General features: G+C 39.2%; 1 protein-coding gene across 1 annotated transcript in view; it reads right to left on the bottom strand.

The window, feature by feature from the left end:
* LOC140370654 (protein phosphatase 1 regulatory subunit 37) overlaps positions 1-26,922 on the bottom strand; it is a 99,277-nt gene that overhangs the window by 33,215 nt on the left and 39,140 nt on the right. The window contains exons 7-10 of the mRNA XM_072457852.1: positions 24,371-24,526; positions 23,594-23,706; positions 16,421-16,562; positions 15,358-15,524 (exon numbers count right to left, since the gene is read on the bottom strand). Of these exons, the coding sequence (XP_072313953.1) occupies positions 15,358-15,524; positions 16,421-16,562; positions 23,594-23,706; positions 24,371-24,526 (578 nt within the window). The remainder of the gene's footprint in view (positions 1-15,357; positions 15,525-16,420; positions 16,563-23,593; positions 23,707-24,370; positions 24,527-26,922) is intronic.

Here is a 26,922-nt window from a genome sequence, read left to right as displayed (position 1 = left end):
TTATGGCTTGGGCCGGAACATGTTAAGTGCTGATCATCCCTGGACAGTATTGATCAGAGTGTTCTACAGCGATGGAGGTGAAGGAGAGGTGAGAACGCGCTGTCTGAGCATTTGGAAAGATCAGATATTCATTATTTAGATTCGTTGACCCGCTGAGGGCACCAAAACTTGAAATAATGTGTGTCTCAGAACTACCCTTAAAAATGTGTTGATCCAAACGCCAATGGAAGGTGCTGTATATAAATATCTGTTGCGTCTGCAGGTGCATTGACAAGTGAAGGAGTTATGTATGAAGCTAAAAACAACGGTAGAATGTATTTTTAACGATATTAGAACGAGTCTGGTGAAGGTATGGACTTTAATCATGCACATGTGTAACTTTTCGGTGGAATGCTTGTCTCCATGGTATTGTTTTGCCTGAAATGTTTCACTGTAAGGCATTAAACGCAAAATCTATCCCCGTAGAGACAAGTAGATGACGCCACCAGGTCGTGATAATTACTACCGTATTTTCCGGACTATAAGACGCACCTTTTTTTCATAGTTTTGGCCGGGGTACGACTTATACTTTATTTATAGAGCGACTTATATGCAATATTATTTGTTATTTTCACACTTGCAACCACATTTCATATTCCAGTGCAACTTATATGTTTTTTTCTTCTCTATTATATTTTTTTTGGTTTGTTTACGGTATATCGACTTCAATAACTCATAGACAGAACAATAGTTATTGGTACTTCGAACATTTGGGGATTTTATGTTACTTTTGAATTATACTATATAATTTGAGATGTATAGACTTGAATATATAACTTCTATGACTCATTATAGATACTAACTCACCTTCTTATGCGCGGCTTATGTTTTTATATTGTTTTTTTATACATTTAGTTAAGGATTTTATGAGATAATTCTGCTTCAAGGGCTGTATTTTCAAGCAGAAATTCACTGCATCGCACTCCAAACTTTGTTATTGTGACATAACTAGCAACAGGCCAAGTTACAGCTCAGCTCTGTGACGAGGCGATTGCGCTCACAATAATAACGCATGCTTTTCAAGGCATTTTTTAAACAGTAAAAAACACCTATAATTGAATAAATGCAATATAGACAGCTTTAATGCTATACCGTGGAACATTCCTGGCGTTGAGCGTGTGAATGAGGCAAAATCCAACTCCAAATATAAGTTTAATACAACCGTATAACTTCCTCAAAGGTTTTAAAAAGTAAGTTTAGCAAAACATTAGACCTTTTAACTCTGCCACTCTTCATTTTCCTCGTGTTTCGTGAGAGTTGGCAAGCTTGAACCTTATCCTCCACTGAGCGTCATTGTCTGGAAGTTTCGCCTTCAGCTGGTGACTTTGGTGCCCAACCGGAGAATATCACTCACCACCTTTTCTCCCTCGGTTTTTGGGATGATCGATTCGCCGGCGTACGGGAAGATTGGATACTTGCATGCTTGGGAGATGGTCGGCTCCCTCAATTCCGCCAGTTTCTGAAGGCGCTCGAAGCCGTGCCAAGACATTCCGTATTCGCCGGCCGTTTAAATATTCAGCGCGCGTGGTGGACAGGGCAATTTCCGCAGTCAGCCCGCCATTCAAAAAGTGAAAAGGGATGTGGCTTTTGGATGAAGGGAAGGCGGTGAGATAGACACGCACGGGGCTTCATGGTAGTCAGATGAGAAAGTGCCGAAGCGCTGATGGGTAACTGTTTGAGCGTGGCGCCCCAGGACATGCCCGCCGAAAAAAAAGGCGACGCGTTCCGATACACCCCCCACAAAAACTTATGCGCAGCTTATATACATACGGCCTCTCTTATGCAGAGCGGGCCCATATCAATTGCAGAGTTTTGGGCGTGTTTTGGCCATTATACAGAGTTGTTTGAGAGAGCGTCTTGCATGTCTGAGTGGGGAATGTAGACTTACTGGACTATGACCATTGAGGGAAAGCCTGTTCTGCATAAAACGACCTCTTGGCTCTTCCACACACACAAAAAATCTTACTTTCGTGCATGAAAAAAAGTTTGTTAAAGAAGAAACTTAGTTCAAATAGCAAAAAAAAAGACGGTCTGGACTATGATGCTGCTGGAATGTGATGGATTGGTTGATATAGTGTGTGAAACAATGATATATCTTAATGGCACCGACCATATGGTTTGAAATGGCATAAACTCGCAGTGGACGGGACCATCAATTAATTATGTCCACGCTCGTCATCTGAAATGTTATCTCCGTAATGTTTGCTCCGGAGCTAAGTGACTGATGCTGAACTATTAAGATGAATCCAATAATGCAAATATAACAGGGAGACGGTAATTAGGGCCCCGCCACGTTAGCTGGACCCTTTGTCACTGTGGCCAATCAAGAATTACTCAGTTGCAATTTACGATGAACGTGATTTATCATTTTTGTTTGTTGTGTAGCTTAAGTTTTAAGGGGCTGTACCTGACGTTTGTTCCTTCAAGTTCAGGAAAACGTCTTTTAAGTCCATGAGAATAATTAGAGATTGAATGATATTGTGAAAGGCATTTTGATGGACGTTGAACAACAAGGAAATTAAGACATTTTGATCCAAACAGAGGTGGTGTTGGATCAGAATCATGTGGAAACAACTGCCTTCGATTAACAGTCTTTCTGTCGTGGTTCAACGTCCGAGTAAGAGACGGGACGAAGTGGGCGGGGCTAACAGTTCATCAGTTAGTAAAGAAACCCATCCTTAAGAACATCCTTTTTAAAAGTGTTCTTCACTCATAGGTTCAAAACTGCGTAGACGGTCTTTTAGGAAGCATTCACACTTGTAATTTGGTCCTGAATTGAGCCTGAATTTTAGTTCTGATGCGGACTTGGTTTGGTCTTGATCAAGTCCGGGTTTAGTCTTGAGTTTGGTCCTAGTGTAGTCCCAATTTTCATGTGGCGGTTATACAAGTGTGAACGCACCCTTAAAAGCCCTGTTGCCCAATTTGAACACATTTTTAGCCACCCTAAATCACATAACACCACAAAACCGCCGTCCAAACAAAAGTAGTCCTCATGTCCAGCTTTGATTTTGCCGCAAAGAAAAAAAACATTCTTACATTCTTGTCTAGTGAGAATGACATGAATCTATTGCTCAAAACGTTTCAAAACATGGACTTGGTTCTAGCCCACTTTGTCAATACATAGAATCATTGGTTTAGTCCTGGTTTTTGTCAAGTCCAACTGTTTGTTTAGTTCTGTTTTTGTTCGAGTTCAGTCCTGTTGTCGATCTCGTGTGGGAAGCTGTTGGTTATTATGAACTAGGAACGTCAAGATCATTTGATTAATCGTGATTATTCAAGAACAAAAAAAAAAAAGACGATTGTGAGAGTTGTAGGCAGTGAAAATGAGTAATTTGCGTTCAAACTATACTCCGAAAACAGTCAAACGCGTAAAGAACTTGTTTATCTGGCTGTTTGTGTGACGATATCATCACTTTTTCATTCAGAAAGTTTGATTTTATGAAGCTAGACTCATGAATAATCGTAACTGTGTAATAATAGTAACCCTAAATTTTGATCTTGCGACAACCTTCCTCTGAACTAACATGAGCTTGATATTTCCCGTAATATTCTTGCAAGAAACGACAGTCTTGAGGTCAAAAAGTCACCTGGAATTCTCTGAGTGAGTCTAATATTAGTGTCAGTCTAAAAAAAAAAAAAAACTCTGGATAATGTTGACTTTCACACCCTTTGGCTCCGGAGTGCGTAGCGTTGTCCTTAGTTATTCGCAAAGACAAATTGAATACTCCTGTGATCGAGCGGGTCGCACCTCTCGCTTTGGCCGAGTGAACGTAATTAAAAACGACAGGGAGACGAGCGGAGTGTTTTATACGGGAGCGCGTTCCGAAACCAGGCGCGGTCCACCGGGGCCCCAGTCGGGCTTTTGAGTGTCCCCCCTCCGGCCCATCCACAACCAGACCCCCAAAACACCACTACAACCCCCCTCCCCTTTTACACGTCTACGCGTCCAAATGGTTGCACCGCGCACACGTACTCGCTCAGAGGGGCTAATTAAGGCTTTAATATGCAAATGAGAGCCGCAGTAAATTACACAGCTGGCAAATATGGCTGTTTTTTTTGCCTGGAAATACATCAGGAGTGCGGCGAGGAGCGCGCTGTTGTTGCTCGCTGTTGTGTTTTGCTGCAAAGAGACGTCGTGGGATTGTCGAGCGCCCCCCCCACCCCGAAAACGGCGACGATGGCGAAAGAAAAACGAAAGTTGGACAGAGAATTGCTGTGTTTTAGATGACAATGCGACAATCTTTTTGATAAAATGTGGTCATAATGCTGGTGAAATGCAGTGGTCAAGCTGGATGTACCTAGGAGCGTATCTGGGATTGGTAAATAGGACAAGTTCAGGGGTAAATGATCCGAAAAACATCTCACTTGCTCCAGGACTGACTTTTTCCTTTGTATGTAACAAAATAATGTCTTCATTCATCATCGCAAATACTCATCAAACCAAATTATGTCAATTTAATGGTGTTGTCACTCTATTTTTTGTTACTACTACTTTCTTTTTGTTACTCTGTGGTCTTCTGCTAGTTCTGATAAAACTCCAGAACATTCTAAAATTGTTCAGAAAAGCACACGTTTTGCCCTAATAATGGGACTTTCTTTAGTGCTCACGTTAATATCTAGTTTTAACGCAGGTTTTAGAATCAATTAATAACTTTTGACAACCCGACAATATATTATTATCTTCATACATTTTCTTTTTTACATTGTCAATTTTTCAACTGATTACATTTCTGATTCAACTTGTAACATGCAATACGATCGAGGGTGTGATTTTAAATCATTTGTAATTATTTTCACGTATGTACCGTATTTTCCGGACTATAAGTCGCACTGGAATATAAGTTGTACTAGCCAAAAAAATGCATAATAGAGAAGAAAAAAACATATATAAGTCGCACTGGAGTATAAGTCGCATTTTTTGGGGGCATTTATTTGATAAAATCCAAATTCTCTTGCTATTTTATGCTTTTTCTTATTTGCATTTACAAGTCATATTTTACTTGTAAAATTAAACTGAGAATGTATTCCTATATCATTATTTCGTACAACCCTTTAAAAACTTTAGAAATATATATAAACACAGTAGATCACAATGGATTTAAAGTATTTTGCCTGGTCAACAAAGTACTGTAACTTCAAAAAAACGTTGTAGTACTAAATAACAACACAATCAACTCGACAGGCAGTTGTTAAGCAGACTTTAAAAGGATGCAAAGTCCAGCAGAGCACGGATCAAACGTGTGAAAAGGACACGCTCCCCCTCTTCTCGTCCTCTGCAGCGCTACATTCGTCATCCGTGTGGATCGCTGCTTGAGCCGGTTGTCGCGCGGTGTCAGTCTCCATTTTGTTTACATCTGCTTCTCAGTGCGATCACGTCAGGTGGCGCATCACTCCCCCTGGCATAATAATCTTAATAATATCCCATAGCGTGTGACGTGCCATTATTTTGAAATATCGAGCCCTGCGCATGTTTTAGATTAGACTGATGAAAGAACATCTGTGAAATTTATCCCCGTGCCGTTTGGAATTTAGATTTTCAAGAACTTGTATGTCTGACTTCAGTGACCCCCTTTGTTTTTGTTTTGTATTGAAAAAAATTTAGTCTTTTTACACATTTTAATGGTTTTAGTTTGGAATGTTAATCCTGATTGAGCATTTAACATGTTATAACATTGTTCCCTCATCAGAAACATACCTTGAGTTGTATTTAGCTTATTTCATTCATCCTGTTTACGAGGTTGTCTTCTCTGCTCCTTCTCTGAGCCTCACAAAAACACATTACCGTATTTTCAGGACTATAAGTCGCACCGGAGTATAAGTCGCACCAGCCAAAAAATGCATAATAGAGAAGAAAAAAACATATATAAGTCGCACTGGAGTGTGAAATGCGGTTGCATTTCACACTCCACTTCACAAGTGTGAAAATAACAAATAATATCACATATAAGTCGCTCCGGAATATAAGTATATAAGTATAAATATAAGTATAAGCCACACCCCGGCCAAAATTATGAAAAAAAACTATGACTTATAGTCCGGAAAATACGGTATTTCAAGTTGCCCAGATTGGTGATGTCAAATGTAGAAATCTGGAAGTCTTCTACAGTGCCAGACTCGCTATGAGCATTTCTGTCATTAAATCATGTTCATTACAACTGTGTCCTACATTAGCATGTCGAGGTCAACTAGCTTTTGTTTATTTCCCCTCGGTAATTCTCCTTGCTGCCAGTAGACGGCACGCTAACATCAATTGTTCAGAGATATAACGTAGTATATGCTTACAGTAGATACATTATTTTAAGTTCTAGAACATGAGATGCAGAAGTAAAGGCATGTTTAATGGCCAATGACATGTGTTTTTCCTTAGTTCAAGTCTGTTTTTCTTACTTCAGTATCAGAAAAATGTGCCTAAAATAAGAAGAGAATATGTAGAAAGCGATCATCTTGAAAGTCCTAAAAGATCAAATCAAAACGACTCCAAAACAAATTAATTATATTGAATTCTGGGGCTGCAGTGATTCATTGACGAATCAGAATTAGTCATATTTTGATCGTCATAAGCGTTATCAGGACTAAAAGAGTTTAAATAAATACGAAAAACCTTCATTATAACAAAGAATGTGACAATTTTAAATCAAAATGTCCAAAAATAATATATTACTGATCAATAAGTCATTTTATTCATATATATCTTTCAGTCAACATATTTCAACCTTTGTCTGGTTAAAAACGTGTTTAAAAAGTCACAATGCACAAAAGAAATAGTCAAAAAAGTAATAAATATAAAATTCTACAATATTGTTTGTCGTTTTATCAGCTGGATATACTTCATTTTGCCTCGCTGCTTTCTAGGGGAGCACGCTAGCTTTTCTAACCCGGTCAGTGTTAGGTGAGCGGCTGATCTGGCGGCACGTTGCGGCCCCCCGTCTCCCCTGCCGTTCCCGGGCCGCTTCCCTCTGCCCTCCCCGGTGTTACGCGGCGGTCGGTTCTGCCTGGTCGCCGTTGTCTCGCCTTGGTTCTCTATCCCCCCGAGTGGCGGTGTCATGATGATGCGAGCCCGAAGCGCAGCGGCGACTACATGCATGGTCGGACCTCCCTGTCACCCAGCAGCCCTCCTGGGACTGACCGTGACAGAGGAGGGGGGGACGGGGCAGGGCGGGGCGGGGCGAGGGAGGCGAGCACCCGGGAAACCTCTTTGTTTCCCGCTGATCCTAAAATAAGAACGTCCCCTTTGCGTCAGGTGTTGCTTCGGTGCATGACTTCCCTCAATATAAAGTGAAGACAGATAAAACAAACATGACGCCGTAAAAAAAACTCAAAGTCTTCCCAAAGCAACGTTTAAAGTTCAAAGTTCAAAGTGGTATGGAAACCGAGAGTTGAATATTTGATCTTTTTTTTTTTTTTTTTGGGTGGAGTTGGAGCTGGACTTGAGAGAAAGATTCATTTCTAAAAACGTAATATTACCGTATTTTCCGGATTGGAAGTCGCTCCAGCCAAAAAAAGCATAATAGAGAAGAAAAGAACATATATAAGTCGCGCTGGAGTATAAGTCACATTTATTGGGGAAATTGATTTGATAAAATCCAAGACCAAGAACAGACATTTCATCTTGAAATGCAGTTTAAAATAATAACAGATGAGAGAACATGGTGAATAGGTGTACGTATGCTAACGCTAACACCTTCAGCTACATGACACACAGACAGAACTGTGGTAAGTGTCTGGTATGTTAACGTAACATATTAACAGTTATTCAGATAACTATAGCATAAAGAACATGCTAACAAATTTACCAAAGCATCAGTTTTACCCCAAATCACTAAATCCATTGAATTATTCTTCCTCTGTGCCACTTCTAAACAACTCCACAAACTCCAGAGGTAGAGGAAGTGCAGATTCTTCTTCTGTGTTGCTTAGAGCCTAGAGCGCCCTCTTGTGGTTGTCAGTGTGAAAATAACAAATAATATCACATATAAGTCGCTCCGGAGTAGAAGTCGTACCCCGGCCAAAACTATGAGAAAAGGTGCAACTTATAGTACGCAAAATACGGTATCAGCTACACTGAACTATGACAAGCAAAATTCCTCTTTGATGCAACTTATTTAGTTCAACACATGATCTGAGCAGCGGCTCTACTCTGAGCTCCCCCCATGAGCTCTAGGGCTGCAACGAATGATTATTTATTCGTCGACTATTCAGCGATGTTTTTAATAAGTCGACTAGTCAACTGATTATTTCTGTTTTACATTGAGTCTTTAGGCAAATGAAAGTTGAAATACGGCTCATATAAAGTGTATTATAAATCAAAATCAGAAATGGTACTCTATTTTGCCATTTTGATGTTATAATTCCACTGCTTTACAGTCTTTAAAGTCCAGTTAACATCATTAAAACACGATTACAATTGCCACTGGTCACACATATTCTGACCCGTTGCGGTCCTCCTGAGCTCTTGACATCCATATATCATAAACGCATACTAAATCCAAGACATTTTAAACATTTGTTCAATATTCATGAGTAAAAAGTCGCTCTCCAGGACCATCAAAACACACTAAGCCTCCTCCTTTGGCCTTCAGTTCTTTCCGCAGACGCACTAAACACACAATTTGCCGTAATTACCACTCAGCCAGACCACTCTCACTAACAGCTACACCTGACATTCAGAGGAGGACATTATCCCCGCGCCCCTCCGCCTCACAACCGGCTGAATCCTAAGTCAAATATTTAAACTGCAAACAGGTAAACAGCGGCGGCGGCGGCGAGGTGGACCCGCGGCGGGAACGGGACGATTCAGTTCATTAGCTTTTCTGATACTGAACAATGTAAACGCGAATGGCAACAAGGGTTTAACAGTTTTAAATTCAGATTATTACTTGCTTTAGTTTCATCTTAACTTAGGTTTTAGGTTTAGCTGATGAAAAGAGACATTTTTTATTCATTCATGTTTTATTCTTACTGTGAAACTGATATTTTATTTAGTTTATCATTTTCTTTTCTAGAATAATTTTTCCTGAATTAATAAAAGTCAGATTACCGTATTCTCCGGACTATAAGTCGCACCGGAGTATAAGTCACACCAGCTAAAAAATACATAATAGAGAAGAAAAAAACATATATAAGTTGCACTGGAGTATGAAATGCGGTTGCAAGTGTGAAAATAACAAATAATATCACATATAAGTCGCTCCAGAGTATAAGTATATAGGTATAAATATAAGAATAAGTCGCACCCCGGCCAAAACTATGAAAAAAGGTGCGACTTATAGTCCGGAAAATACGGTATGTAATATTAATGTGAGAATTATTAATGGGCCTAAACCAGAACCGTAACCAGTACTAAACTGAGGTTGAATCTGGATAAAAGGGACTTAATTCAGACTATTTCAGATGCAAACTAATACTAGCCTAAATGTGATATATTTGTGTATATGTTTATTACGACCACTCCTGAACATCACTGTTTCAAGGTGAAGGTAAAAACAATTTATTTTATTTTTAGTCTATCGGTAGAACGATCCACAAGGTCAAAAATATCCTTAAAAATAGCGAGTTAATCCAAAAACAGGCCAAACCTGCTCGTCGTTTTAGCCGCAGATGTCGGGTGTTTTTAGCCTTACAGCGGCTACAGAGACTTCGCCCCTCGGAAAAAGACTGCGTTCCGATCGGGGCAGAGAGTATGAATATTTCAGATGGGTAAATAATTAATAATTAACGGCAAACAGGCCACCAATCAAACGGAGCAGCGGATAGCAGCAGAAAAATCAGACCCAGGACCCAGATTAAGGACGAACCATTTCGGGGGGAAATTGTGGAAAAAGCTGCAATGTTTTCGACAAGTATTATAATTTTGATATCATTTATGTTTGGAATCAAGGTTTATTCAACATTACACAATTCAAACACGTCAAGGAGCATTAAAGGTGCACTATACAACTGAATAAATGCTCCACAGTATTGCATTAAACATATCTACCTTGTATTTATTCATCCATCCATCCATCCATTTTCTACCGCTTGTTCCCTTTCGGGGTCGCGGGTGACTGGAGCCTATCCCAGTGACTTCGGGCCTTAGGCGGGGTACACCCTGGACAGTGGCCAACTTGTCGCAGGGCCAACACAGAGACATAGACATTACAGACAGTTCACGCTTCTGTATTTATTCAATTCAAATAAAAAAGCATTATTATTAACGTGTGGAACATTCCAGCCAGTAAAACTTACATAGTTCATGTTTAACATTTAAAAGTATGAAATCTAATCAATTTATCTGTTTGTAAAAGTCTAAATTAGCATAATAGCAGATAAGCACAAGACTGAGATTAAGTTCTCTAAAGAAGACATTATACCTAAAGAGTTTGGCAAGAATAACTAAATATATCACTACTTTTTTGATGCATTTTGTATTAATTTAAAAATGCATCAGTAACGTGCTCAAATGTGCCTGTAAATGTCTTTGTTGAGGTTCAAAACAGGAAAGGACAACAAAAGTGCACAACTATTACTTTAGACTAAGAAAACACTAGACGTTTCTGTCTGTTTTTGAGGTCATTTTTACTTTTAATCATAGAAAATATACTCAATATTCTGACTTTGCGTACTGTATCTCCAAAACAACACCTCCATATACCAACTGAAGAACTACTTTTGTTGCATTTTGCTATTTACACCCACAAAGAACCAATATTCAGACCTTTATCTTGCGTTTCAAGGCCATTTTATAACCTCCACAAGTTGAAACCATTGAAATTCGCGAGAAAAACATTCAAATTTAGATTAAATGTCAATGTATTTCTTATGCCTAACACAAACGTACACTTTCCTTTCTTTCGCCGGCCCGTTTAAACGCGTGCATCTCCCGCTCCGCAGTAAAAAACACCACTTTTTTCCTGCACCGGGCGTCAAAAACCTCCAAAAAAGTGGCACCGTAACCCCTTCTGTCACTCTCTCGCACTCATTTCCCCGACACAAGGATGAAATTGTTCGCGTATTCCTGGGCGACCTAGGGGGAATGTGTGCGAGCGCGAACACTTGATCTGGCCACCCGCTGTTTTCTGATGGAAAGATTTGCTTTTTAATACAATCGTCACTCCTCCCACCTGGAAACGCCGTGCCAAGACAAATCCCAGCTGTGCGCGACTCCGAAACCTGACAGAGCTTAAAAATTCCCTTATTACCATTCGCCTTAAAATATCCAGCCGCACTAACTCCCCGACAATAGTGGAAATGCTAATCACGTCTCTGGGCGTCTTGGAGGGAGCGTGAAAAAAGAGAAAAAAAAAATATGAAAAAAAGAAAGAATCACAACACAAGCTGCAATATGGACACTTTGGAAGGATGTGTGAAGTGAGCAGAGGCGAGACGGTGGAAGATGCACCAACGGCAAATGTACACGTTATAGTGAGCGGAATTAAGGGGATTTAACTTGAATTAGCCTTGATTAAACGCGAAGAAAGACTTGAGTTTGTATGGTTTTGTGATATTTTGTTTTTATTTTGCACCATTACCGTATGTTCCGGAATATAAGTCGCACCGGAGAAGGGCAAGGGGATTTAACTTGAATTAGCCTTGATTAAACGCGAAGAAAGACTTGAGTTTGTATGGTTTTGCGATATTTTGTTTTTATTTCGCACCATTACCGTATATTCCGGAATATAAGTCGCACCGGAGAACGACAAATGTACCGTACACGTTATAGTGAGCGGGATTAAGGTAATTTAACTTGAATTAGCCTTGATTAAATGCGAAGAAAGACTTGAGGTTGTATGGTATTGTGATATTTAGTTTTTATTTCACACCATTATCGTATGTTCCGGACTATAAGTCGCACCAGCCCAAAAATGCATACTAGAGAAGAAAAAAACATATATAAGTGGCACTGGAGTATGAAATGCGGTTGCAAGTGTGAAAATAACAAAAAATATCACATATAAGTCGCTCCGGAGTATAAGTATATAAGAATAAGTCGCACCCCGGTCAAAACGATGAAAAAAGGTGCGACTTATAGTCTGGTAAATACGGTACGTCCGCGTTTCACGTTTAAATGGCGATATTGTGTTAGGATTTCACATTTTGAGAACTGAAATGTGAACTTTAAACCGAGCAAAGAGTCCTGTGCTTTTCAGAACATGTTTGGAGGGATGTAAACTAGAATGAAACACAATATCTGGTTGTTCGCAGAGGGAATAATGTCACTTATAGTCATGTTTGCGGTCTTTGTGATGTGCTAATGGCGCGCGTTCACGGTGCGATTTTCGGATTTGATTCTGACACATCTTGCAGCCCTAAATCATGATGAACAAATAGTTTATTAAGCAGAGTCATGCTTAGTAACTACATATTTAAAGGGTTATAGTTAGGAGCTTTAATTAAGTAAGTCTGAATCATTCTTAATAATGTATGTGTGAATGCTTTATTAAGTCCAAGTGTATTTCATATAAAGTGTTAAAGATGCATTAAGTTTGCTATTTTGAGAAAAGAAAATAGAAAACAGTTTACGAATCTTACTTCACCAATTTGTAGTGTAACTTTGAATTTAAATTTTAACTTTTGCAATTAAAATCCAAGGTTATGATCTATAAACAACAAAAACTCCAATATCTCTGGATTTTATCGTACATAAGATGTTCAGATCAATGCAAGCAAGTTCTTTTATTATAGCGCAGCAGTTTATGTTTTAATCTTCTTTAAAATGTTCCTAATTCTGGACTCGACTCTAAAGAGTATTGTTGTCTGGACTACACAGACTCTAAAACTCACAAAAAAGCAATCAATATGTCAAAAGAGAATAAACTAGTTCAGATTTTCACCAATAATACACTTTAGTTGTAAATATTCTCCATTTAGAAGCCTTCAGTCACCATATTTAAACCGTTATTTGGTTAAAAATGTATTTAAAAAGTCTCAATTTATCAACTAACCGAAGAAAAATCATTGAGGACTCTCCAACTCCTTAAAGGCGGTATGGACGATTTTTTGGCGATTTGAGAACGCAGGTGGAAGTGCGCATGCGCACTCCCCCGTGCGGACTGATACAACACACACGTGCGTTTGTTTATTAGCGCAACGGAGCGCATCGCATCGCTCGTCTCCCGTAGATTTCTGTCCACTTCTGCGTCAGCTCGAACTGTCTTTCTCCGTCTTCATTTTGCCCCGTACACTGGGGGAACTATATTATGATAGATCCATGCGCTTAGACACGCGGAAACGTGGGGACGAGCCTGACGCGGCTGCAGGTGAGCGGTAGGTGCGTTTTATGATTGATACGTGGCAGGACTAATGATTTATCCACGCCACGAGGAAATATGATAAAAAATTTGCTGAAAAAAATCGTCCATACCACCTTTAAGTAACCGTTAGCAACACAACTTCTGCACATTTAACTAACCAAATCCTGCTTTCAAAAACTAACATTACATAATTATCAAAGTTAACAACAACATACTGTACATCTGAACTAGTCCAAACTACTAACACATAAATCTCGTCACTTGACTTTAGCCAGAGGAGACGTTTCATTATATAAAAATCATAATAATATTTTTTTATTTAAATTTGTGTTAATCGTGTAAACAGCGCGGCGAACAAACGGCCAAAAACCACTGCAAACAAAAATAAAACAACTTTGGAAGCGGCGCACGGAATCGCCTTCAGAGTTAATTTTGAAGTAAGCATTCCGCTCCTTGGAGATTTTAATTAATGCTTTAATATGCAAATAAGTGAGCAGAGATAAAATCATGACAAACAGATGGCAAGTGTGGGTAATTATTTTGCGAATCCGGCGGGGGCATGTATTAAAGTTATGGCATCGTTTCCTCCTCGGGCCTTCGCCGCCGCGGAAGGTGCACGGATCGAGGGGGAATTTCTGACGAACTGCGACTTTTAGTTTGGTATCCGAGCGACAAATCTGTGGCCACACGGCGCGCGAACGATGAATCAAAAAAAACGAAAGACGAGTTGTTGTTTGCGATGGAAGCTCGTCAAGTCACCACCCCTGGCTTTTAATGATCGGTTTTGAAAGCGACGGGCGACGTTTGATCGGCGGCGGCGCGAAGAGGCGACCGTCGGACTGTTCGTTTTGCGGATTAAGGGAGCGACTTTCTGCTTTGATGCCAAAACTGAGCCAGAACTACAGATGTGGCATGCAAAACGTGACGCGCGTGTGGCAAAGTCAAAATAACGTGAACCGCTTTTGGAAAAAGAATACAGCCGAGTATTTGGATATGCAATGTGTTCATTTAGTTCCATTTTAGTCTTTGTTGAGAATTGAAGATGCCTGATTTTCACACCACGACACGAGGAAGAAGGGTTTTAAATATGTCCCTAACTCTAACGAACCCTTTGACATTCGTTTTTTAGTTTTAGAAGAGCTTTTTTCAGACAGTGAAGTGAGTGAAGTGAAGTGGGGCGGACCACCCAAGCAAAGCCAATCAGAGCGCTGCTTTCGGCTCTCACGTCCGGCTTGATGAGAATTAAAATTCTTTATTATTGGATGCAGACAACTTGAAGGGGCCTAATTTTTGTCCCAAAGTCCTGCTTTTACAATATGCACATGGGAAGGAAGTGTACAAGAGTTACAAAAAAAAATTACCTCTGAGAACTTTCAACCATGTGATAATTGTATTCCCTTCTCGTTTATAATCAAAAGTGTATGTAGAGTACCGGTAAGTTATGCTTGGTTGAGAAGTGTTCTCAAATCAAGACGCCATTTATATGCTCTAGTTTCTGTAGGTATAGTATATATAGTATAGTATATAAAAGTATAGACTATTAAAATGAAATAAAATAAGGTCAGGTAATTAAGTAGTAACCATGGGCAACACCTTTTGAAAACTTAAGAGGGAAAAAAAACACTTCTCTGTACTTTGATTTCTCTCTAATACCGTCCGGTGGCACCGCATTTCATTTTCATAACGTTTATGGTGATGCACGGTAAAGGCGCAGGCCAAAGTCAGCGCAACAGCGGAAGACACCAGGCTTGTTTCCTTTATCAAAGTTGCAATTTTAAACGTCCAAAATATAAAAAACATGACCCACGGATGTCATAGATTATAAGTATGAAGTCAACAAAAGCATAATTAATAATTATGCTTTTGTAATAATGATCTGTAGAGCCTGGAATCATTACCTGACCATTTGATACATGATACTAACATGATACATCAACACATACATACATACATGTTTAGTGAATTATTACAAAATGTTATTGACCCCAAGATTTTGATGTAGCCGATTCAGCTAAATATGTATTAAAATATCAATACTTAATCACAAGACACGTTATACAATCACACATCCAGGTCTAAGAGCACTCACCTGCTCTGGTGGAGGGTCCTGGTCCATCTGGAGGGTCATCAGGGAGCGGTTGATCCTCAGAGCCAGACTCAGGGCCATCAGACCCCCGACTCTGACCTCGTTCTGACCCACGTCCAGCCTCTGGAGCAGACGAGACTCGGCCAGAACCTCGGCCAGCGCCACCGCACCTACAGCACACACACAACACTTTTACATTCACTGGAGAAACTTCTTACATAAACACGCAAAAAAGTGTTGTGCGAGCAGGTAAACACGTCCGTTCATCGCTCCGTACAGTGCGAGCAGGTAAACCTACGAGATTCAATTTCAATTGCACAGTGAGAGTTTGGGACTAATTTCTTACGTCTTAAAATCATACAAAATCGCACTTTGTAAGAAAAGTTTTGGTTACTCATCCCACTATGAGTAAGTCTATAATCGACAAAAGCTTTATGTATTTGAACTTTTAGACATGACATAGTTTTCCTCGTGTTTGTGGTGTATAAACTACTAGATTTTTTTACTAAATCCAATCCAAAATCAAATTACCGGTACAATAACTTTGAATTTTAAATCAGACGTTGATCCAGGCAGATACTATTAACTACCCTTACTTGAGTAGTAATTTTTTTTAACTGTTACTAATCTCTCGGACCACTACGTTGTACTTTTACTTGAGTAATGCTTTTCTGAAGTAATATTATTCTTATTTGAGTACATTTTTTGGCTACTCTTCCACCATTGACAGGCAATAAAGTCTATGTTTTGATCCATACATTTTTGTTAACTTTAGAAAACAAATTGCCACGTGTTATTTTCATGACACTTTGAGTTTGCGTGTAAATAGTTCCGTTGATAACCGCAATAGCATCTACCTGTGGCCTTTAAAGGTGCACAAATGCTATAAGACGGGACATTCCAGGTAAAGCGATACCATCTCCGCGGAGACAAGCGCGTGGCAGACAATCCATCGGAACTGTCACACCTTTTAAATGATCGCGATCCGTCTCCCTGGACAAATCGAGATGCCGCGATGATAGCGTGATAATAAAGAAGGCGTGTATGAAGCTTAACGTGTCCGTACCTTCACACGTGATGCCGGTTCGAGCCAGGCCGAGCTCCAGCAGCGAGCAGTTGGCCATCAGGGGCTCTCTGAGCATGTGGACCCCCTCGTTTCCCAAAAGGTTTTCACTCAAGTCCAAACCCTGCAGCGCCCGAAGCACCGGCTGGAACACAAGCGTCACAAAGCAGCAGTATAAGATCAGAAAAGTTAAGATGAGATAAGAAATTCCAATGTTGTAACACAAATTATGTACAGAAGTATAATTATAAAAAAAAAACTCTTACAAAAAACTCTCATGAAAACTTGTAAAAAAAACTCCTATAAAAACTCTGGTAAAAAAAAAAATCCTATAAAAACTTTTGTAAAAAAAAAAATCCTATAAAAACTTTTGTAAAAAAAATCCTATAAAAACTCTTGTAAAAAAAAATCCTTTACAAACTTTTGTTAAAAAAAACTTATAAAAACTGTAATTTTTTTTTAGATAAAAACTCTTAGTAAACTCTTTACACAAAAAACGTAAAAAAAAAAAACTCTTATAAGAAAACTTGTATACTCTTAATAAAAATAACACTCTTATGTATGTAATCTTTCTTTTTGTCTTTTAAGGATTTATTGATATTCAAATCACAGGTCTGGTAGTGTACATTTTTACAGTATTACATTATTATATTGATAAGTGTGGGTGCATATTCATTTGTTATAAAAACTGCTCTGCTGAGTCTTTTGAGCAAAGTTTTTTTTACAATTTTTTGTCGTCAAATTTGAAAATATTTGGACCAGAGTGTGTGTGAATTTCTCTGCATTGTTTCTGTGTTTTGTCGTTTTTTTATCCTTATAATTGAAGAAGGATTGTGTTTTTACGTGACATCAAAACACTCTACAGTCCCTAGAATTCCAAAAAATATCAGATTTCTACAGTAGAATTTGCTGTTTTGCTGCCAATTTGTTCAGTTAGTTTATGGTTAATATCCGTATAATTACTGGGCCTATGCTTAGTGAACAAAAAATGGCATGAGGTTAATATAAATAAACAAAAGTGTATTTATTTTTTTCACAAAAGCTTCATAAAGTGCCACAAAGCCATTATTCAACCCCAAAAACTTGATTGTTGTTAGCTGAACGGATTTACGAATAAAATGGCAAGTTTGTGGCGTCAACCCCCAAGAAATTCAAATAATAATCTACATTTGAGGATTATAAATGACCGTTCTCTGTAACAACTCTGAAGTTTCCCCACTTCCGGACGGAGCCGCTTTAATCATCATTATTACCATTACGCGGTGATCATTATTCCCTTTTTTTCAAAACGGTTTTCCACTCGTGTTGAAACGCTCAGAACTTGCGTTTCCTGTCTCTCGAGCCGCATTAGCGTCGAAAGGTTGATTAGCTGGAGCGTAAAGCCGCACGGGGGAACGCCGGGCGCACCGGGGACCTCGCGTTGCCCCGACAGCCAAAACACCCACCGCTCTTCTTTTATTTTTTCGGTTGCTTGGCCGCCCCCTGCTCGTCTCCGCTGGTCACTGCTCGGAAGAGTGGAGCACAGGGGCGGGGAAAGCAAGACAACCGTCGCAAACATCCGGGAAAACCGCTATTTTTCTTCTTTTGGTGACGACGGAGCGCTTTTTTCACTCTTTTTTCGCTCGTCGTAGGGAGCTTTTTTCTTCTTCTTTGGCGGGGGCAAGGAACGAGGAGCAGGGGGAAGCAGAGGGTCTCAAATGGATATGCACGAGGGATAATGGCAGACAATTAAAGAGGCGAGTGTGCGTGGCTGAGAGTGCGCGAGAGTCAAGCTTGGTTGAAGCCTGTCAAACGTAAAAAAAAAGACCACGGGAGGGTTGAAGTGAGAAGTTTGAGCCGGGGGTGGTGGTGGTGGTGGTGGTGGGCCGGGTGTTTTTTTTTTTGCAGCCAGCGAGTGTGAAGCCGCCGCTAAAAAACAGTTTGTTCACACATGACACGCCGACGAGGAGGCACCAGAAATGTGAGCGCAAAAAAGTAGTAAACAACACCTCGTTTTCGTAGAAGAAGCGGCCTCGTCTTTAAGGGCGGATGAGCTCAGGTTTGGCTAGTAGCATTTAAGATTTCACCCCAAAAAATCAGTGGTTTTCTGTAGTTTGAGGCGTAAGTGTTACCTAGCAACCATATTGTAAACAAGGGCCAAATCTTAATACAGTCATTTGTTCGTAAAATAACATAATGGCACATTTATTTTGTTGAATGAACGTTTAAGTTGCCAGAAAAACGTGTACTTTGTGTCTAAATGAAATGTCAGTAATGCCCTATTCAAAACATGTGTGGAAAACAACAATAAAGTATACAAAACGGCATTGTTCCAAGCTCATAAACTGATAAACAAGACAAACGTGATGGATAAAGTTCAAAATGTCACGTTTAGTCCAGGTTCAGTTCCGGATTTAGTCTCAAATTTGATGAAGTGACGTGAACTAAAATGGGAAATTTGTACCATACGCTTCGCTCTAGGGCTGGGTATCGCATAGTACCTCACGATACACGGAACGCGATATTATACGTGTCCTGATTCATGGATATCCCTTTAAACCTGTGTTAAAAGTTGACACAAATGATGCTTTGATTAAGTAGAATGACAAAATGCATTTGAATTTCATGTTCACAATGTCCTCAATATCTCAATATCATATTTTCCACACTATAAGGCGCACTGGATTATAAGGCGCACTGCTAATGAATGGTCTATTATTGATCGTTTTTCATATATAAAGTGCACTGGACTATAAGGCGCACTAAACGAAACAAAACAGTCAGATAAGTCAGAAAAACACACAAAATAGCTTCCAAGTCAGTAAAGCTCAACCAGAATGAATCCATATACAAGGCGCACTGTCATTTTTGGAGAAAATTAAAGGCTTTTAAGTGCGCCTTATAGTCCGGAAAATACGGTACAACTTAAGCCACATCAGCTTCCACTGTGACGCAGCCGTCTGTAGGTTCGGAAGCGTAGAACTCGGCAGTTTCTATCGACGTTGCGTTGCTTAAGCGTATCACGATGTCTCTGTCGAAACGCGTATGGCCAAGAAGTCTGTCAGGACATATCACGATATCGATATACTGAGCAACGGCCACTACTTCTCACTACTTCACTCGTTCTCCAATACCGCGAGTTCACCTGCCGGTCACAGCAGGCGACAGCAACGCAAACGCGCGACATCCCGTGATCTCGGTCAGGAGACTAAAAAACTGTAGCGCATCGGTCGATATTAAAGACTCGATGGAAAACTGAAGGAAGAAGTGGCCTCGTCTTTAAGGGCGGATGAGCTCAGGTTTGGCTAGTATCATTTAAGATTTCACCCCAAAAAATCTGTGGTTTTCTGTAGTTTGAGGCGTAGAAATGAACCTCCGGCCGTCGAGAAATGAACCTCCGGCCGTCGTCTTCTACTTCTTTTTTTTTTTGTGCCCGGCGAGTCAAGAGGACACGACAAAAGTGCATAATACATCCACCATTGAGAAAGGTTAATTACAGCTCTCCTCTTCATCATATTCGACAAGACCAGCTTTAATTATCATCATTACGGCCTGCAAGGACATCTACTTATCTCCGTGACTGGCAGGCCACAAGAGCTCCCCTCCTTAACGCGCATCTATTATTGAATCAAACCGCTCCTTCTTTTGGTAGCGCCGTGTAGGACAAGACCAGTGTAAATGTGTGTGTGTGTGTGTGCGTGCGTCTGCGTGTGTGTGCGTAGTAGGACAAGCCCTTAATTTCTAGCCTTTTGACTCGCACAGTCGCCACTCACATGACAGTAAGGTGCCGTTTATGGTGCCAATCAGGCGGAAGGAATGCATGTTATTAGGAGAGCGCAGTGCAGAGAAGAAGAAGAAGAAGAAGAAGAAGAAGAAGAAGAAGAAGAAGAAGAAGAAGAAGAAGAAGAAGAAGAAGAAGAAGAAGAAGAAGAAGAAGAAGAAGAAGAAGAAGAAGAAGAAGAAGAAGAAGAAGAAGAAGAAGAAGAAGAAGTGAAGAGAAGGGATATTTTCAGAGGGTGAAGTCCAAGGCGATCGGTTTGCGAGGCGGCGAGACGGTGCAGGTATCAGGCGGACGAAGGCGCGATTTAAGTGCAGTCAGAGCATAAGGGGGACGATTATAGAGAGAGAGAAATGTGGATTAAAGATGATTAAATGGTTTCAGGTTTGCAGTGGAATGCATCTGCTAGTTTTTTTGCACTTTGACGCGACAAGTGGGATTCAGGGAGGAATAATGTGACTTGAGACATTGAGAAACAATTACAGTTTACGGTAATTGGGTGTTTTTTTCAATCGTTTTGGCGCATTTTTTTGAAACTATTCAGAAATCTGGCCAAAATGTTGAAAACAAATCATGAATCTGGAAACAAAGGAGCAATTTAGGTGCAGTCAGAGCATAAGGGAAACTATTGTATATTTCTGAGAGAGACATTTGGATTAAAGATGATTAAATGGTTTCAAGTTTGCAGTGGAATGCATCTGTTAGTTTTTGCACTTTGACGCGACAAGTGGGATTCAGGGAGGAATAATGTGACTTGAGACATTGAGAAACAATTACAGTTTGTTTTTTGTTTTGTTTTGGCGCATTTTCTGAAACTATTTATACATCTGGCCAAAATGTTTTTAAAAAAAATCATGAATCTGGAAACAAAGGAGTGATTTAGGTGCAGTCGGAGCATAAGGGAAACTATTGTATATTTCCAAGTGGAGAGAGACATTTGGATTAAAGATGATTAAATGGTTTCAAGTTTGCAGTGGAATGCATCTGCTAATTTTTTGCACTTTGACGCGACAAATTTGATTCAGGGAGGAATAATGTGACTTTAGACATTGAGAAACAATTACAGTTTGTTTTGGTGTTTTTTTTAATCGGCGCTATTTTTTCCTGAAACTATTCATAAATCTGGCAAAAATTCAAGCAAATCTTAAATCTGGAAACAAAGGAGCGATTTAGGTGGAGTTGGAGCATAAGGGGAATGATAATAGGGAGAGAAATGTGCACTTTGACGTGACAAGTGGGATTTAGGATAATGTGATTTGAGACATTGAGAAATAATTACAGTGTTTTGTTTTTTTTGTTCAATCGTTTTGGCACATTTTCTGAAACTATTCATAAATCTGGCAAAATTATAGCACGCTTTGCAAAATGATTTGAGACATTTTGAGACAATTCACATTTTTTGAGACAATAATGTGATTTGAGAAATTGAATGTAGTTTGTTTGTTTGTTTGTTTGTTTGTTTGTTTTGCAGTGGAATGCATCGGGTAGTTTTTGCACTTTGACGCGACAAGTGGGATTCAGGGAGGAATAATGTGACTTGAGACATTGAGAAACAATTACAGTTTGTTTGGGTGAATCTCTTTCAATTGTTTTGGCACATTTTCTAATGTATGAATAAAAAATGGCAGCATGTTTTGCAAAATTGATTTGAGACATTTTGAGACCATTCACATTATTTAAGGCAATAATGTGATTTGAGAAACTGACATTTGAAAAAAATAAATAAATCGTTTTGGCCCATTTTCTGGAATTATTCATAAATCTGGGAAAAATTCAAACAAATCTTAAATCTGGAATCAAAGAAGCGATTTAGGTGCAGTCGGAGCATAAGGGGAGCGATAATGGAGAGAGAAAAGTGCACTTTGACGTGACAAGTGGGAAATAATGTGGTTTGAGACATTGAGAAATAATGACAGTTTGTTTTTCGTTTTGGCACATTTTCTGAAACTATTCATAAATCTGGCAAAATTATAGCACGCTTTGCAAAATGATTTGAGACATTTTGAGACAATTCACATTTTTTGTGACAATAATGTGATTTGAGAAATTGAATGAGAAACAATTGTAGTTTGTTTGTTTGTTTGTTTGTTTGTTTTTCAATCGTGTTGGTGCATTTTCTGAAACTATTCCGAAAACTGGCAAAGATTCATAACATTCATAAATCCAGCAAAAATGGTTTCAGGTTTGCAGTGGAATGCATCTGCTAGTTTTTGCACTTTGAGGCGACAAGTGAGATTCAGGAAGGAATAATCTTACTTTGAGAAACAATTATAGTTTGTTTTGCAGTTTTTTCAATAGTTTTGGTGCATTTTCTGAAACTATTCATAAATCTGGCAATAGCACGCTTTGCAAAATGGTTTGAGACATTTTGAGACAATTGCCATTTCAATTACAATTTTAAACCTGAGATTGAATTCCAATTGCACAATTTTAACACGTCGAGGGACTTCAGCATCTTTGGGTTTATGTTTTGTCCTCTGCCCAAGCAAAGTTTCTCCTGCAGACAATAACGATTATTCTATTCGCGCTGCTATAGCATCCTGTCTGATAAAAAAAAAAAAAAAAGAATTAAAAGTACAAAAAGCTTAACAATCTAGAGCAGTGGTTCTCAACATAAGGGGCGTGAACTGATTTCCGGGGGCCGCCATGTAGTAAATGTAGAATTATTCTGAAGTTTATTCTATTCGCGCTGCCATACCATCCTGTCTAATAAAGCAAAAAAATGAATTAAAAGTACAAAAAGCTTAACAATCTAGAGCAGTGGTTCTCAACATAAGGGGCGCGAACTGATTTCCGGGGGCCGCCATGTAGTAAATGTAGAATTATTCTGAAGTTTATTCTATTCGCGCTGCCATACCATCCTGTCTAATAAAGCAAAAAAATGAATTAAAAGTACAAAAAGCTTAACAATCTAGAGCAGTGGTTCTCAACATAAGGGGCGCGAACTGATTTCCGGGGGCCCAGGTGGTAAATATAGAATTATTATAAAGTTTATTCTATTCGTGCCGCTATACCATCCTGTCTAGTAAAGCAAAAAAATATATACAAAGTAAAAAAAAAGCTTAACAATCTAGAGCAGTGGTTCTCAACATAAGGGGCGTGAACTGATTTCAGGTGGCCGCCAAGTAGTAAAAGTAGAAAATTATTTGGCGTATCAAAGTAATTTATCCAGGCCTATTTCCTCAAAATAAAATAAAAGCCTATTATTTTTGGGGGTCACGAATGCCATTGGCTTTTATTTTGGGGGTCGTAACTGAAAAAGGTTGAGAAGCACTGATCTAGAGGGAACGAAATGAAAATCACATGTATGAAATAAAACCCCACGGATAACAGATATTTTGCTCTTATTCTACCTTTGCTAATACATCAAAAGTATGATACATTTTGATTCATATTTTCAAGTGTGATGTGTTATTTACCAGAGCTTTGGCCAGATGCAGAAGGCCTTTCGTCGTGATCTTGTTGTCTCTCAGCAGCAGAACCTTTAGTCCAGTCACCTGCCATTTTATCCCTTCACAGAGCTCCTCCAAACCTGCACAAATCCACCACAGAAGTGTCAAGAATACACCCAGAGAAGAACCATCAATCACAATGAATTGAGTATTGGAATCTAAATCAAAAGATGAATTTGTACGACTCAGACAGAGGAAGAATTACACCAAAAAGACGCGAAAATTACACAAGAAAACAAAAACGAATCTGTTTTCTCTGTTATTGTACTGTCAAAATGTCCTCAAACAGCTTTATCTTCATCTGGGTCAAATAAAATAAAATAAAAACCTCATATTAAAACACACTTGTACTACAACTAGTTTCCATGCATTGATAGTTTCACAAAAAAGTATTTATTTAAAAAAAAAAAAAGGGAAGTAAAAAGTAGTTTTAGTAAAACAACATCTCAAACACATTTATTTTTTCATTTTTCTTTTTACATAGGTGAATTTATGTGCAGCACTAATAAATAAAATAATAAATAAATAAATCAACTGTTCATTCCAAAGTTATCCAGTTTAACTTAGTCAACTTTAGTGGGAGTGTTGACTTTTACCCGTAACTATAACAAAGTTGCTATAAAAGAAATCACAAAAACGTATACAAATGTGTCTCGGAAAATAAAATGCCCATATGTTTTCCAGTATTTGCCAGAATGGACGTATACATTTTGAGCGATAAATCGTGCGCCCGTGGTATCGTACCGGCGTCAGAAAGCACGTTGTGGCTCAGCTCCAGCGTGCGTAGCGTGTGGTTGAAGCGCAGCAGGTCACCGAGCTGCAGCGAGTCCTGGAAACTGTTCAGCTGGTTGTGAGCGAGGTGAAGGTGCTGGAGGTTTCTGTTGGATTTGAGGGACGTAACTGCAACACACACGAGTAATTATGAATATGACATGTATTCAATAAGTATAGATGTGAAAATATTAACTAAAAACTAAAATGAAGATGGTTGAAATGGCAGCAGTGGTGTGTGTAGTTATATTATTATTAGTAGTGGTAGTGGTAGTGGTAGTGGTAGTGGTAGTGGTGGCAGTAGTAGCAGTAGTAGAAGTAGTAGAAGTAGTGATAGCAGTGGAGGTAGCAGTAGTAGAAGTAGTAATAGCAGTAAAGGTAGCGGTAGTGGCAGTAACAGTGGCATAGCAGTAGCAGTGGTAGCAGTAGCGGTAGCAGCAGCAGCAGCAGTAGTAGCAGTAGTATATATATATATATATATATATATATATATATATATATATATATATATATATATATATATATATATATAACAAAGAAATATTTTACAAATAAAAATGGATGTATTCTGAGGTTTTAATTCTGATCAATACTGGCGGACTATATTTCTCAGTGTGCATGTTCTCCCTGTGTCCCTGCCTTTGTAAATGTTATTGACAAAGAATGTATGACTGTGTACTTGGATGTATGACTGTGTACTTGGATGTACGACTGTGTACTTGAATGTATGACTGTGTACTTGAATGTACGACTGTGTACTTGAATGTATGACTGTGTACTTGAATGTATGACTGTGTACTTGAATGTACGACTGTGTACTTGAATGTATGACTGTGTACTTGAATGTATGACTGTGTACTTGAATGTATGACTGTGTACTTGAATGTACGACTGTGTGCTTGAATGTACGACTGTGTACTTGAATGTACGACTGTGTACTTGAATGTATGACTGTGTACTTGAATGTATGACTGTGTACTTGAATGTACGACTGTGTGCTTGAATGTACGACTGTGTACTTGAATGTATGACTGTGTACTTGAATGTACGACTGTGTGCTTGAATGTACGACTGTGTACTTGAATGTACGACTGTGTACTTGAATGTATGACTGTGTACTTGAATGTACGACTGTGTACTTGAATGTATGACTGTGTACTTGAATGTATGACTGTGTACTTGAATGTATGACTGTGTACTTGAATGTACGACTGTGTACTTGAAAGTATGACTGTGTACTTGAATGTATGACTGTGTACTTGGATGTATGACAGTGTACTTGGATGTATGACTGTGTACTTGGATGTATGACTGTGTACTTGAATGTATGACTGTGTACTTGAATGTATGACTGTGTACTTGAATGTACGACTGTGTGCTTGAATGTACGACTGTGTACTTGAATGTATGACTGTGTACTTGAATGTATGACTGTGTACTTGAATGTATGACTGTGTGCTTGAATGTACGACTGTGTACTTGAATGTACGACTGTGTACTTGAATGTACGACTGTGTACTTGAATGTATGACTGTGTACTTGAATGTATGACTGTGTACTTGAAAGTATGACTGTGTACTTGAATGTACGACTGTGTACTTGAATGTACGACTGTGTACTTGAATGTACGACTGTGTACTTGAATGTACGACTGTGTACTTGAATGTACGACTGTGTACTTGAATGTACGACTGTGTACTTGAATGTACGACTGTGTACTTGAATGTACGACTGTGTACTTGAATGTATGACTGTGTACTTGAATGTATGACTGTGTACTTGAAAGTATGACTGTGTACTTGAATGTACGACTGTGTACTTGAATGTACGACTGTGTACTTGAATGTACGACTGTGTACTTGAATGTACGACTGTGTACTTGAATGTACGACTGTGTACTTGAATGTACGACTGTGTACTTGAATGTACGACTGTGTACTTGAATGTATGACTGTGTACTTGAAAGTATGACTGTGTACTTGAATGTACGACTGTGTACTTGAATGTATGACTGTGTACTTGAATGTACGACTGTGTACTTGAATGTATGACTGTGTACTTGAATGTATGACTGTGTACTTGAATGTATGACTGTGTACTTGAATGTATGACTGTGTACTTGAATGTATGACTGTGTACTTGAATGTATGACTGTGTACTTGAAAGTATGACTGTGTACTTGAATGTACGACTGTGTACTTGAAAGTATGACTGTGTACTTGTCTGTCTGAATGCACAGTACTACATGAGGCGTATCCAGATGGATTAGTCCAGTTTAACTCTGAGTGTGAACACATGAATGATGTATTAGGCGTGTACATGGTTCAGCATCCAAACATCCAGACCACTGGGTTGTAACTGTGATGGGCTGATTGATGGAGAGTGGACGAGAGCATGAAAAAGCGCACACAGCAGGGGGCGCCGCCTGCTGCAATTATAGCAGTAAAAAAAAAGAAAATGAAGTGTCCCTCTGTCCTCACAGCCAATCCTGAGCCCCCAAACCCCAAGGCCCCGAGTCAATGCTC

Source organism: Eucyclogobius newberryi, unplaced genomic scaffold, assembly GCF_026437365.1.
Source record: "Eucyclogobius newberryi isolate DKJ021-1_F unplaced genomic scaffold, fEucNew1.0.hap1 SCAF_21, whole genome shotgun sequence".
NCBI classification, from domain to species: Eukaryota; Metazoa; Chordata; class Actinopteri; order Gobiiformes; family Gobiidae; genus Eucyclogobius; species Eucyclogobius newberryi.
Note: the sequence above shows the minus strand (reverse complement) of the source record. Positions and strands in the feature narration are given on the sequence as shown.